At 37.0% G+C, this 14,246-nt stretch overlaps 1 protein-coding gene across 8 annotated transcripts in view; it reads left to right on the top strand.

Moving 5' to 3' along the window:
• The window catches only part of LOC123775277 (sodium/potassium-transporting ATPase subunit alpha), a 54,963-nt gene extending 42,884 nt beyond the window's left edge, over positions 1-12,079 (top strand). For 3 of the 8 annotated variants that reach the window (XM_069311614.1, XM_045770273.2, XM_069311611.1), the window contains 4 exons: positions 5,352-5,526; positions 7,005-7,135; positions 7,347-7,448; positions 9,754-10,395. In XM_069311614.1, the coding sequence (XP_069167715.1) occupies positions 5,352-5,526; positions 7,005-7,135; positions 7,347-7,448; positions 9,754-9,874 (529 nt within the window). In that variant the 3' untranslated portion in view covers positions 9,875-10,395. Of the gene's footprint in view, positions 1-816; positions 912-5,351; positions 5,527-7,004; positions 7,136-7,346; positions 7,449-9,753 lie in introns of all 8 variants that reach the window. The other 5 variants (XM_045770276.2, XM_069311613.1, XM_045770272.2 and 2 more) reach the window with 3 other exon arrangements.
• Positions 12,080-14,246: the final 2,167 nt, after the last annotated feature.

The raw sequence follows: 14,246 nt of genomic DNA, 5'->3' as shown, positions 1-14,246 counted from the left end.
GCAAAGAATCGGGAATCGACTGTGCACGTACATCGTCGTATTTTGTATCAACAGTTCAGTTTTTTATTTAGGATACAGTATTTTGTTTGCAATATTTTATGCATCTTCCTTTCAATACTAACAAGATGGTATTATTCATATAATGTGTGTAAGTTTGTAGTTTTGATTGCATGCTTGAGGCAATTTTGCAGTGTGCTCTGGTGTTGTGCATGATGTGCATGATCTTTGCAGTTTCTGCAGTGTCTACCCCCCTTCCTTTCCTCACAAATTCCAGGTGCTTTACATGTCCAGGCTTAAGTGACATAAGGAGTTGTTCCACTAGCAGTCTGGTATTTGCCATGGATTTGTTTCATATACTGTAGACTTGCACAGTAGCACAAGTAAAGCAGTATGTAAAGCAGTGTGCCAATTTCCTGCCATTAATGCTTCTTTCTGTGGCCTGTACTATTTAGGAAGCAGTGTTTTGTGTTTGTCTGAACACAGATGTAGGTAGATGGTGCTTTTAGAAAGTGCAATGCAGTGCGAATGGTCCATCTACATAACCACACAAGTCGGTGGTCTTCAATGGGAAGAGGTTGCCAGGAATGCTGGCCATCATGTTAGGGACACAGGGAAACAAAGGGTTATTTTGAGCCCAGTATGCAGCTCCTTCTTGCCCTCTACCCTTCTATGAGCCACCGCAGTGTGTAGTCCACTCACATCATCGATCAATAAGGGACAGTTGACTGTTCATCGCCACCCCACATCCTCATGGACGTACTCCGGGGTGTTAAGGAGTCACGCTAATTACCCGTAAATTTTTACACAAATGCGCAGGTCCCGGCCATTTCCTTGGCCTATGAGGCTGCAGAATCAGACATAATGAAGCGGCAACCACGAGACCCGTGGCACGACAAGCTTGTGAACTACAGGTGAGCTGCAACCATTTACAGCAGGTGTTTCCAAAAGTCTTTACTCCCTTGTTACTGTATATTGGGAATGTTTTTTGGTGTTGCAGGTGAAGCATACAGTGCTTGCCATGCAGAGCTGTTATTGGTGTTATAGAAATTCGCATTAAGGAAAATGTGTGTTCAGCATTTGTGTTAATGAGGGCAGTGCATCAATACATTATACAGATTTACTTCTTGTTTATGTACATTTATTCCTTGTTCATGGAATGCCAGCTCAAAGTTCTTCTGTATTTAATTACAGCTAATCTGTGTTTCAAACTTACATGTTATTTTAGGGAAACCATCAAAGAAACGCTCAAGTACATGGCATTTATAAAATAGCCTTGGGGAGTCAAGTATACATTCTACGTTGTCATTGTTTTGCAGTTTTGCCGTGTCCAACCTGATATGGGGTATGTTTAATCGTTAACTGTATTGTCAAATAATTATTCAGTTGATGGATCATTATATGGCCCTCCCTGAAGGATGATGACATCTTAGTACCTGCTGTGTCTAAACAGGAGTTCCTCATGCACCATAACTACAAGTTGACTGGGATCAATGTCTTGCAGTGGATTTCTGTTTGCACTGCACCCATACCCTTGTATAAGTACTGGATTGAAGGCACCATATATTCTCCAAATCTCAGACAGTCCCAAAAATTTATTATTGTATAATGCTCCAAATGTTTGTACAAAGTTTTGTTAACCCTCTGCATGAATCTTCGAGTGCATGATTTGTCTCGTATCGGAAAATATTACAATGAACGTGTCTTGAAGGTGAGCTGTGAGAACGGCTCGTCTTACATGGTAAGAGAATTTCTTATAAAGAAAATTTGATATTGGACTTCACTTCCCATAGAGAACCTTTGTAACTGGAGGTAACTTGAACTTCTTATAAATGCTACTTACCTTACATCTGTAGATTGCTTAATTAACTACATTTTAATAATGCTATTTTATCAATGCTTGTGCATATTGTTTTTGGTTAGAAATAGAGTAAGAAATATAATCACCATGGATCATTTGTTGCAATATATTGAGCAAATGAGTAAACAAAAATATATTTAAGCTCAATATATTGAGTTTAAAGTTACCATGTACAATACACACGCCTTAGCCTGTACAGTATTCACACATGCCCAAGATATTATACATTCACACATACATTTATAAACATGATTAACAAGTTTATGGAGGCAATGAGTAACATTGTTATAGCAGTTAAAGGTGTTTTTGTGTGAAATTAAGGTTTGAAAGGGTAAAGGTGGGAAATATGGCATATGCAGATTGTAAAGGCTTAATTGTCATAGCTTAGAGAATGATTATTCTTAAAGAATAATTGTATGATCCTAATGGTAAAACTAGAAAAATACTGATTGTTTAATGGGCAGTAATGGTGTCATGAGTAAATGATAGATTGTAGATTTATGGGATGAAAGTTATGTACCTGTAGTTTGAATGCACTTTTTAAACAAAAATAAATCTGCTAAGAGAAGTATGTTGGAGTGTGTTTTTAATACAAGATCTGCAAGAGAAAAATCTGAAGGTATGTCTGATCCGTTGTTAGTGCCATGTAAGATAACATTACGTATAGTGAATGGGTGATCGAACTTCAAGGATCCGGGAAGTAAAAGAATAAAAGCGAGAGAACTGTTTTATGAATACAATAGTTGACTCATCTTGGAGGAGACACTGAATAAATGAATTTTAGTGCCATGTATGCAAGAATACTAGGAAGTGCATAAAGTTGCACTCTATATATTTGTTTTTTTGTTTTTGTTTCATGTATATTTGTTTTATAAGTTACTGTTGTCTGCCTATTGTCTATCCAAGGTTGGTGGCCAGACAGTTGGGGCTACCCTTACCCAGCTTTCCAACATGAAAAATGGAGGGTATGCAAGTGGCACTGTGGCATTTGGGGTCAGCCAGTGTGTGTGTGTAATTACATGAGTGTAGTTACAGGATGAGAGCTACGCTCGTGATGTCCCGTCTTCCCTGTACTCTGTCGTATAATGCTTTGAAACTACTGACAGTTTTGGCCTCCACCACCTCACTTAGCTTAATCCAACTGTCTACCACTCTGTTTGCAAAAGGAAACTGTCTAATATTTTTTGGCACCTTTGTTTCCTTAGCTTGAAACTGTGTCTTCGTGTTAGTGAAGTTGCTGGTTTCAGGAATTTCTACTTGTCATCTTGGTAGATTTCTGTTAGTATTTTGTAAGTGGTCATCATATCTCCTCTTTTTCGTCTATCTTCTAGTTTTGACATGTTTACCACCTTCAGTCTCTCTTCGTAACTCTTGTTTTTTTTTCAGTTCCAGGAGCCATTTTGTAGTGTGCCGTTGCACCTTTTCCAGTTTATTTATGTACTTCTTGAAATTTGGGCACCTACAGTTGCTGCATATTCCAATTTTGGTCTCGCAAAAGTCATGAACAGTTTCTTTAGTATTTCATCATCCATATACAGTAATTAAAAGCAAGTCTGAAGTTGGAAAGCAACACATACACTTCTCACAATGTTCTTTGTGTTGCTCTGGTGACGGCTTACTATCCAAAACCACTCAAAGGTCTCATTCTTTATTAGTTCTGTAATTTTTTCAAAATAATTTGTAAGGTGTGTGGTCTATTTTCTCTGATTCCACATTCCATACATGGCATTTATTCACATTGAATTCCTTTTGCCACTTGAGTGTGTGTGTGTGTGGGAATGTTTGCCGAGCGAACGTGTTCAAATCCACGTATAGACTCAGCCCTCCCCTATCTGCGCCGCACTCTGAATGCGCATGAGCGTGTGTGCACGCGTGTGCGTGTCTGTGTTTAATGCTGCAAGCACTTATTTTATCTAAATCGGTTTGAAGGGCATTACAATTGTCTGCCTTTCCTATCTTCCTTTGTATCTTGGCATCATTCGCAAACATGTTCATATACTGTAATTCTGTATTCCTTCTGGTAGATCATTTATGTAGACGATGAACATTACTGGTGCAAGAACTAAACCTTGGCGGTACTCCGCTAGTAACATTCCTCCAGTCAGATACATTCTCTAATTTCTGCCCTTATCTGTCAGTTAAAAAAAATAATTTCATCCCTGTCACTCCTCCAGCCTGTTCCAGTTTCCCAAACAGCCTCCTCCGTGGCACTCTTATCAAAAGGCCTCCTCCGTGGCACTCTTATCAAAAGGCCTCCTCCAAGGTCCAGATAGTCCTGGTTGATACTTGGTTGATCCACCCACCACTTCTATTCTGTATCATCTCTATCATAAAAACAAAACTAAGTAGATTTGTTACACAGGATCTTCCTGTTGAAAACCATACTGTCCGTTTTGTCATTACTCTCTAGGTGTTCAACCCATTCGGCTTTAACTATCGTTTTTAGTGTTTTGACTACCACGCTTGTTAATGATACGGGTCTATAATTTAGTGGTTCCTCTCTACTACCATTTTTATAGATTGGTACTATGTTTGGCTTTTTCCGTATCTGCTAAGATACCTGCACACAAGGATGTCTGGAATATTAATTGGAGTGGAATGCTCAACTCAGTTGCACATTCTTGCAGCACCCAAGGTGAAACTCCATCAGGTCCAACTGCTTTATTTCTTCAAAGTCCCTTGAGTAATTTTTCCACTTCATCTTGAGATACCTCTATATATTCTATGGCATGCTCTGGAACTGGTATTGGGTCCAGTTCTATGAAATCCTCATTTTGTACATACATACTTTTGGAACTCTTCGTTTAGCATTTCACACATTTCTTTTTCATTGTAGTCCTGTTCCCCATTCTCAATCTCTGGATTTTATCCTTTACATGCAACTTGCTCTTAATGAATTTATGGATAAAGGCCCTGGGGTCTGTTTTACATTTGTCTGCTATACCTTTCTCAAAGTTCCTTTCTGCCTCTCTCCTCGCTGCTGTGTAATTTTCTTACTTGTAGTGCTGGTATGCTTGTGGGTTAGGCCTCTTCCTATATCGAACTCATTTTCGATATAGATTTCAGAGTGTATAAAATGAATTGTGTGAAAAATATTATGATTGAAAGAATATCCATTGTAAAAAATAAATGGTTATAGGTATCGGGTTGCAATATTACATTTCTCCAACAACTTTAGACAAATTTACAAATTAAAATGCTAAATATTTTGCACCAAAGATCTGGTTGATGTACATACAGTATTGTATTTATATCGGCATATCCTTTATTTTGTTATACTATAGTATAAATTAAATTATTTTAAGCCCATAATTTTTTAATGTAAGTCATAATGTAAAACTTTCTTATACAATATTAAGGGCTGAACTTTTAACTTCATAGCTTTGATAATCAAGAATTAAAATGATAAGATTTGTTTGCAAAGTAATCATATACTCAGAATGAATTGTAGTGTACAGGGTATACTCATTATTATTAATCCCAAACACAACAGGCTCATCTCCATGGCCTATGGTCAGATTGGTATGATCCAGGCCTTGGCAGGGTTCTACGTCTACTTTGTCATCATGGCAGAAAATGGCTTCCTTCCACCAAAACTCTTTGGAATTCGTGAACAGTGGGACTCAAAGGCTATCAATGATCTGGAAGATCACTATGGCCAGGAATGGGTTAGTATTATTTTATCATGAAATTTTAAGTTGTCCAGAAAGTGCAGTCTCAAAGATTTTGATCTTGCTTTTTGGCAACAGAAATTAATTTTTTAGTGCAAATTAAATATTAATTGTACTTTTTGTTTAAGCTCAATTTGTGGTCCAAATATTAACAATGCTAGTGTGTGTCTTGGAAAAAAATCCTAGAGAATAAGTAACAGTGGTGTCGGTGATGGAAATAAGCCCCTAATAGATTTGGATGCTGCTGATGGGGAAAGTCGACTTCAATCTTAGGCCCATAAGTGCATATAAACAGGATATCTATGTACAGTAAAAGTGTCAGACCCTAACTAAATTCTTCAGGCTTGTACAAAGCTTCAGCCCATCCTTCTGTTTAGGTAGTACTGTACTGTACTTGTAGTAACGATGAGGACCGTCATGTATACATATTGACACAAATGGCAATTAGAAAAGTAGAAGTTGGTACTATTGAGTTTGGATAAACCTGAAAAGTTTTTGTACTGATGTTGCAAAGAAAACTTAATCTAACATTTGTAGGCCTAATGCATGCTATCTGAGGCTTAATATAGTACATGTGTGTGTGTGCTATATTAGGCCTAGAAATATTTAAGTTCTGTTTTTATTTTTATTTTTTGGGACTAGAGTGAATAGTACCAAATTTGACTGACTAATTGTTCACTATGTCTATGTATATATGATAGTCCATATAGTTAGAAAAAGTACTATCTAAACAGGAGGATGGGTTGAAATCTTATATTAAATTTGGTCTTTGAGTATGGAGCAGTATCAGCATGGAACACAGCTGATGACATAAAATTGAGAAGACATTGATCTCATGCAGCTGAAAACTAAAATAAGGGACTTGACCTATGAGGGGTGGCTGAGAGTTTAACCTACAAACACACACACATAAAAGTAATTATTCAAGATAAAAATAATGATTTTGGCTTGATAATTGAATAAGAACTGTTCAAGTAAGAAATAGATGTGACACAGGTAGAACTAGAAATGGAAAGGAGCTACTATTGTGTAGAGAAGTGTTCCTAGATCATGTGAGCATTAAATAGTATGTGGTGCAAACTGACATGGTTTAACCATCTGACAGAGATGGTTTAAACCAAACAAAACTACAATTTTAATAAGTAGAGGACATTAATAGGGAATGGAGTCATGTTGTATAAGATCTCCAGAAGTGAAGTACATGAAGTCTTCCTACCTGAAAATACTGTTAAGCAAGTACTTAGACCAGTAGTTATACTGTGCGTCATATGAGTGTGTACTGGTCTTGTGCACCACACAAAATTTAAGTACATAATTATAATTAACCCTTGCATAAAAGATGCACATGAAAGTTTTATTAAGGGCCCAATAATTACTACCATTTGTACAATAATACCACTGACAAGCATGTTTATAAATTAACAAGTATTTATTTGTGCAGTAATTAATGCTCTTTAACTTGATTACTCTCACAGACCTACCATGACCGCAAAATTCTCGAGTACACATGCCACACTGCTTTCTTCGTTTCCATTGTCATTGTGCAGTGGGCAGATCTGATCATCTGCAAGACCCGACGTAACTCCATTGTTCACCAGGGAATGAAGTAAGTTTATTTAAATATAGTAACTAAATTGAGTAATGAAAGAGTTTTAATGAAATGAAAAGTAATGAAAGTTTTAGGTTTTCAAATGAGTTTGAAAAGTTTAAAGGCATTAATATTTGTTAAATTATGCTTACCACGGAAAGTATATATATTATTTTTAATTTCTTACATGCTGTGTTCATACTGGATTGTAATAAATTATATTTTACAGGAACATGGTGCTTAACTTTGGTTTGTGCTTCGAAACTACACTGGCTGCCTTCCTCTCGTATACCCCAGGAATGGACAAGGGTCTTCGTATGTACCCTCTCAAGTAAGGATTATTTTCTTCTCAATATTGCATTAAAATATTCTTTTACACCACTGTGTAGTGCAGTATAAAGGTTGACAATTATGGACATTAAACTTAAGCCTATTCTTTACCATTACAATACATGTTCCGCATTCTGACACAAATTAGGTTATTTTAAGTACCATCTGCACGTGCTAATCTGGATTATATGGGGGTTCATTTCTGTGTTAGCCGGACGTCCAGAAAAGGGGCAATTCTTGCTGGAACGGCCCAATAGTGAATATATTAAAAAAATTTGGTACTACAACCATCATAATTTGTATTTCCACGAAATAAGCATAAATTTACAGGGTAAGGGAAGATCTTCATATACAGTACTCAAATAATTTAATGATAATAGAAATTTCAGCTTGTTGGAGTCTGTCTGCTTGATTGATGAAAGGCTTCAAAAATATTCATTTATTAACCTAACACAACACTAAAATTACACTGCCCAACCCTCAATTTGTCCTTCAAATATCCAATTAATCCTACAATGTATGTGTGTGTGTGTGTGCCCGACCAGGCATCTCGCCATCATGCTGTGACCCTGTGGCCCTGAGGCGAAAAGCCTCTGTCTGTTTGACAGCCGGTCTCAGAGATGGCTCGGCGCAATCTCTGTACACTCCTGTAATTACCTAAGTGTAGTTACAGGATGAGAGCTACGCTCGTGGTGTCCCGTCTTCCCAGCACTGTCATATAACGCTTTGAAACTACTAATGGTCTTGGCCTCCACCTCCTTCTCACTTAACTTGTTCCAACCGACTGCCACTGTTTGCGAAAGTGAATTTTCTTGTACAGTATTTCTTCGGCATCTGTGTTTAGCTAGTTTAAATCTACGACCTCTTGTTCTTGAAGTTCCAGGTCTCGGGAAATCTTCCCTATGTTTTATCAATTCCTGCTACTATTTTGTACATAGTGATCATATCACCTCTTTTTTCTTTTGTCTTCTAGTTTTGGCATATTTAATGCCTCTAACCTCTCCTTGTAGTTCTTCCCCTTCAGTTCTCACAGCCACTTAGTAACATGTCTTTGCACCTTTTCCAGTTTGTTGATGTGCTTCTTAAGATATGGGCACTACATAACCGCTGCATATTCTAGTTTGGCCAAACAAAAGTCGTGAACAATTTCTTTAGTATTTCGCCATCCATGTATTTAACACTCGCACGTGCGCCATGTGAGCACCGCAGACTTTGACGTCATGGGGCTAATGGTGCGGGCGAGCGTGCGGCGACGCCTAAATGTGTATACTTGTTTGTTTTCTCACCTTAATTCTTGTGCTACGTCGTTCGTTTTGGTATCATTGTGTTCGCAATTAAATTCCCTGCAGATGCATATGCATATAATGTCCAAAAGCCTGGCGAGACTCCCCGCAGCGAAGCCTAAAATTACCCGTGAATGAGCACCAATTTGCACACCACAACCTAATGTGTATACTCGTTCAGTTTGATAACATCAATTTTCATGTTACATCGCTCATTTTGATATCAAATTGTTCATAATATAAAGGCATGCATTTTAAAACTAGTCCCATAATAATAGCACAATAAATAGAATTTTAACAAATATTTTAAAATGTAAAATTTAGACCCAAAAACGTATTTATAATCTTTCAAGTGTTCAGACATAAAGTTTCGTGTTACATCTTTCATTTTGGTATTAAATTGTGCCCATTCTAAAGGCGCTTATTTTGAAACTATCCCGAGGTCGATCGGATAAAAAATGAATTTTATACAAATATTTTTGTAGTGGATGAGAGTCCTGTCCATGGCTAGGACTCGAGAGAAAAAAAAATGGACATGATCGGTGTCCAAAGAGAGCGATAGTGTTAAAATTGATGAATGTGTCTTTGGGGTCGACTGCTGGATGGAATACAGTTGGTTGAGGATGGGTTGTCTAGTCATATGTCCACCTCTAGGTGGCTACACCTCTGAGCGGAGCAGATTCTGGCTCCGAGGGGTGATGACTTGTGTATGGCAGTGTCTTGGTGCCTCAGGAAACCACTATGGGCCAGTCAGAAGGAAGCATTTTATTATGCTCAACACTGGTTTTCACCCACTTGTACTCTTCACACAAACTAGTATGTACAGAAATTTGCTTGCCCAAGAATCCCATTTTGTATTATCCTTGTGTGATTAGGTTATCTTTGGGCTTGTGTAAATGGGTCCTAATGAACTAAATATTGTCAACATAAAATGTTGTACATTTAATTGTATATAATATTTAGTGTATGTCCAGTCAGATAATCAGTACCAGATGTCATTATGTAATAATTTTAATTTTCCAGATTCTACTGGTGGCTGCCAGCTCTTCCCTTCTCATTACTCATCTTTATTTATGACGAGTGTCGCCGATTCATCTTGCGCAGGAACCCTGGAGGCTGGATGGAATTGGAGACCTATTATTAAGTTGTTTATGGAGCACAAGAGTTAAAAGAGCTTAAGTGGCAATCATCACCTGTCACTAGCAGCAGCCTTCCCACATCCAGCACTTGCCGCTATTACTCGTGTTTCTCTGATGCCCAATAAAGGAAATTTAATATCCTGATAAGAACTAATTTGTAGATGAAGCTGAGAATAATTAGTGAAGGAGTGTGTTGGTGGCTCTAATGTGCTCCCCTGTATGATTCCATAACATATTTCTTTGTTACTTGCTGAGGATTTTAATGTCATTATGGTTGTTTCTAATTTTCCCCATTGTTATATATAAGATTTACAGTAAGTAACATTGAGATATTTGTACAGAATCCTGGTGAAGGATGTAATAAAGACAAAAGTGACACTTCAAGAATGCACCAGACCTTGAATTGAGGTTTATACAGCCTCTAACTCCCGTTCCAGGCTGCAGGTGTGAGAAAGCAAGGGCTCTAATGAGAATTTAGGAAAAAAAAAATAGAATTTAAGAGGTATTTAATATATATATATATATATATTCTAAAAGATTACACATTCACACATACACAAATGATATACATACAAATACACATATTTAGTATCTATTCAGTGGCTCAAAAGATAATTTAAAAAGGTTTGTTAAGGTTTTTGGAAGAGAAGCTTTGCTTTCTGGCACAAGTAGCCCGGGTGAAGTTTGTCTCATCTGTTAAAATTTTTGTAAATTTTAGTGCACATGAGTAGAAGTGTGATGGCTACAGAACTGCAGCCAAAATAAAGTGTAAAAAATATTGTGTAGATAGTCTGTAGACAGCCCCATTCTTCATGAACTACCTAGTTTGCAAGACTGTTTTCATATTGATCATAACCATTATTTGGAGTCGAGTTGTTACAGCTGTACTGCTCAAACCTTATCCCACGTTTGTTGGTTAATGTTTTAATGCTTAGGTTATTTTATGTTCTCCCTCAATGGACATGTATTAATATTTTTGCATATGTGCAGTAAAATTGGAGATAATACATTTTAACCTACAAAGTTGATATGTAATTTAATTTGATCCCTTTACACAGTAATGCCTTATCTGCTCCATACTTTGCTTAGGTTCTTGAAATTTTTCTAAAGTGACGCATTGGGTCCGTAACATTCCACACTAAAGTACCAGTTATTTTAATTTTGCTATAGAAGCCAGTCATTGGTAGAGGTAGAGTTATTAACTAGCTCCTAGGTATGCAAAAAAATTCCTAGCTCCAAACCTTATGCTTTTTACCTTGAGAGTGAAGCCCATTTAGACAGTGTGCATGAATTAGAATGAATGCATGACTACAGTGTAATAAGATACTGGTCATTTTCTTCATTGTTAACCCAAGAGCATTCATCATAACAAAATTTGAGCCTTCTACCTCTGTAGTTCCTGCTCGGCTTCTACCAAGTCATGTTGAAGCTTAGTTTTTGGTGTAAACAGATATTTAGTTTGTGGGTAGATGAATTAAGAGTGGTTGAAATGTCTGGTTGTCTAATGTTTAACCATTCGGAATGAATCTCAATGTCATCAAAACTGACTTTGTTTACCACAAAAACTGTGCTGAAATTAGCTGCCAGGTGTAGGATCTTGTTGTTTTAGTTTAAATTATTTGATCATACTGTATGTGAACCGTTGATAGAGGTCTTGTTGTGGAGACTTGTGACAAGCAAGGAACTATTGCCTCTGCGTGACCTGCAGCAAATCACTGTGGTTCTGTGTAGTAGCCATTTACAGTGACTTTGTGCTTGTCATCCTTCCAAGCTTCGTACTAAAGCAACTAGCTGTGGGTCGGCCTTTGTACATAGGGGATACAGATATCATAATAATTAATAGTAAGGACAATATTAAATATCAAGGCAACTATATCTTGTTATAAAGCAGCATTTAATGTCACTTTAATTTTTTTTTTTTTTTTTTTTTTTTTTTTCATTTTTCTTGATGGAGGCAGGGGAGGAGCTCACATGCTCCTTTATAAAGGTCTCAAATGTTTGAGCACGAAACCAGTGCTCGCAGCAATCAGAGGATACCAAGGGAATGTCACTTTTGTTCTAGTGTTAATGTCATGTTATTCCCTACCTTGGTTTCCATGTTCATGAAGGGAAGATTTTGGAAAATGGTCACAATATTATCATTTTATTTTAAAAGTTCAATACTGGATCCACTTCAAGTGCTGGATTCAACAATAAAGTGTTTGAAAATTTTTACCGTTTCCTTACACCTGCCAGTAAAGTTAAAGAATTAAGGGTAAGAGTATTGAGTATTGGTAAGCAAACTTTAAATAGAATCCTGATAGGTGGTGCATTTAAGGAAGTGGTGTTTAATGTCATGAATGTTTGGAGAAATTATTTTACTTGAACAAGGAAACTTTTCTTCAATAAAGCAACACTGTGGACTAGGCTGCTCTCTTAATGGTAAGAACATAAGAACATAAGAACAAAGGTAACTGCAGAAGGCCTATTGGCCCATACGAGGCAGCTCCTATTCTATAACCACCCAATCCCACTCATATACTTGTCCAACCCGTGCTTGAAACAATCGAGGGACCCCACCTCCACAATGTTACGCGGCAATTGGTTCCACAAATCAACAACCCTGTTACTGAACCAGTATTTACCCAAGTCTTTCCTAAATCTAAACTTATCCAATTTATATCCATTGTTTCGTGTTCTGTCCTGTGTTGATACTTTTAATACCCTATTAATATCCCCCCGGTTATGTCCATTCATCCACTTGTAAACCTCTATCATGTCACCCCTAACTCTTCGCCTTTCCAGTGAATGCAACTTAAGCTTTGTTAATCTTTCTTCATATGAAAGATTTCTAATTTGGGGAATTAACTTAGTCATCCTACGCTGGACACGTTCAAGTGAATTTATATCCATTCTATAATATGGCGACCAAAACTGAACTGCATAATCTAAATGGGGCCTAACTAGAGCAAGATATAGCTTGAGAACCACACCAGGTGTCTTGTTACTAACGCTGCGATTAATAAATCCAAGTGTCCGATTTGCCTTATTACGAACATTTATGCATTGATCCTTTTGTTTTAAATTCTTACTAATCATAACTCCCAGATCCCTTTCGCAATCCGACTTCGCAATCACAACACCATCTAGCTCGTATCTTGTAACTCTATCATCATTACCTAACCTCAGAACTTTACATTTATCAGCATTAAACTGCATCTGCCAATCCTTTGACCATTTCAAAACCCTATCTAGATCAACTTGAAGTGATAGTGAGTCCTCCTCCGAATTAATTTCCCTACCGATTTTCGTATCATCGGCAAATTTGCAAATGTTGCTACTCAAACCTGAATCTAAATCATTTATATATATTATAAACAACAGAGGTCCCAGGACAGAGCCTTGAGGCACTCCACTTACAACATTTTCCCACTCTGACTTGATTCCATTTATACTAACTCTCTGTTTCCTTTGGTATAGCCATGCCCTAATCCAGCTTAATATAGCACCCCCAATACCATGAGACTCTATTTTTTTAATCAGTCTTTCATGTGGCACTGTATCAAAAGCTTTGCTAAAGTCAAAGCAATTAAATGTTAATGACCATTAAGACCATTAAATGTTAATGGTCTTAACATTTAAAATTGCCTTTGCAATTTGACAGTACTGTAGACCAGACCTAAATACAGATGAAATGAGCACCCAAATATCGGTCCATAGAATTACCCAAATCAGCCCAAATCGGCCCAAAACTACACAAATCGTCCTAGCATTACGTAAGTAATGAAGAAATATGGTATATTTACTTATTATAATGTTGGTGCTACACGTAGAACATGATCAAACCTATTTTTACTCTGAAATAATCTAATTTCATAACGAAATGAGACGTAAATATGAGAGAGGTGACGCCATAGGAAGTCGACGGTCCAAGCGACAATTGTGTGGAGCGACTTATCCAAGATATATGGTCGCCTGGAGAGTGTTTGCTGCCATATCAGCCTCCTGTACACAGTGATCCAGTCCTTTTCGTTCATTGAACACCGAACCCTACACGCCCTCTGATATATTGCTTAATTAACAAATACTCACAAATAAAGATTATATTTGTATATGTTATCAGAAAGGCAGATATAAAATAGTTTTTGTGAATCCATCACAGAGATTATACCTTATTAGAGAAATTTAATTTCTTTAATTAGAAATTAGAAATTAGAAATTTAATAATTAAATTTACAAAATTTAAAGTAAAACTAGATTATGTAAAACTAGATTAAAGTAAATTTATGTTTCTATCTTTCTTGAGACGTATAAAAATCTTACGTTTATTAACGATTCTGCGTGAAATAAGCATTGTTCTGAGATGATACAGTCTCCGTGGTGTAGTGGTAAGACACT

Source organism: Procambarus clarkii, chromosome 70 (assembly GCF_040958095.1).
Source record: "Procambarus clarkii isolate CNS0578487 chromosome 70, FALCON_Pclarkii_2.0, whole genome shotgun sequence".
NCBI classification, from domain to species: Eukaryota; Metazoa; Arthropoda; class Malacostraca; order Decapoda; family Cambaridae; genus Procambarus; species Procambarus clarkii.
The sequence above is the reverse complement of the archived record's forward strand: the minus strand, read 5'-3'. Positions and strand labels throughout refer to the sequence as shown.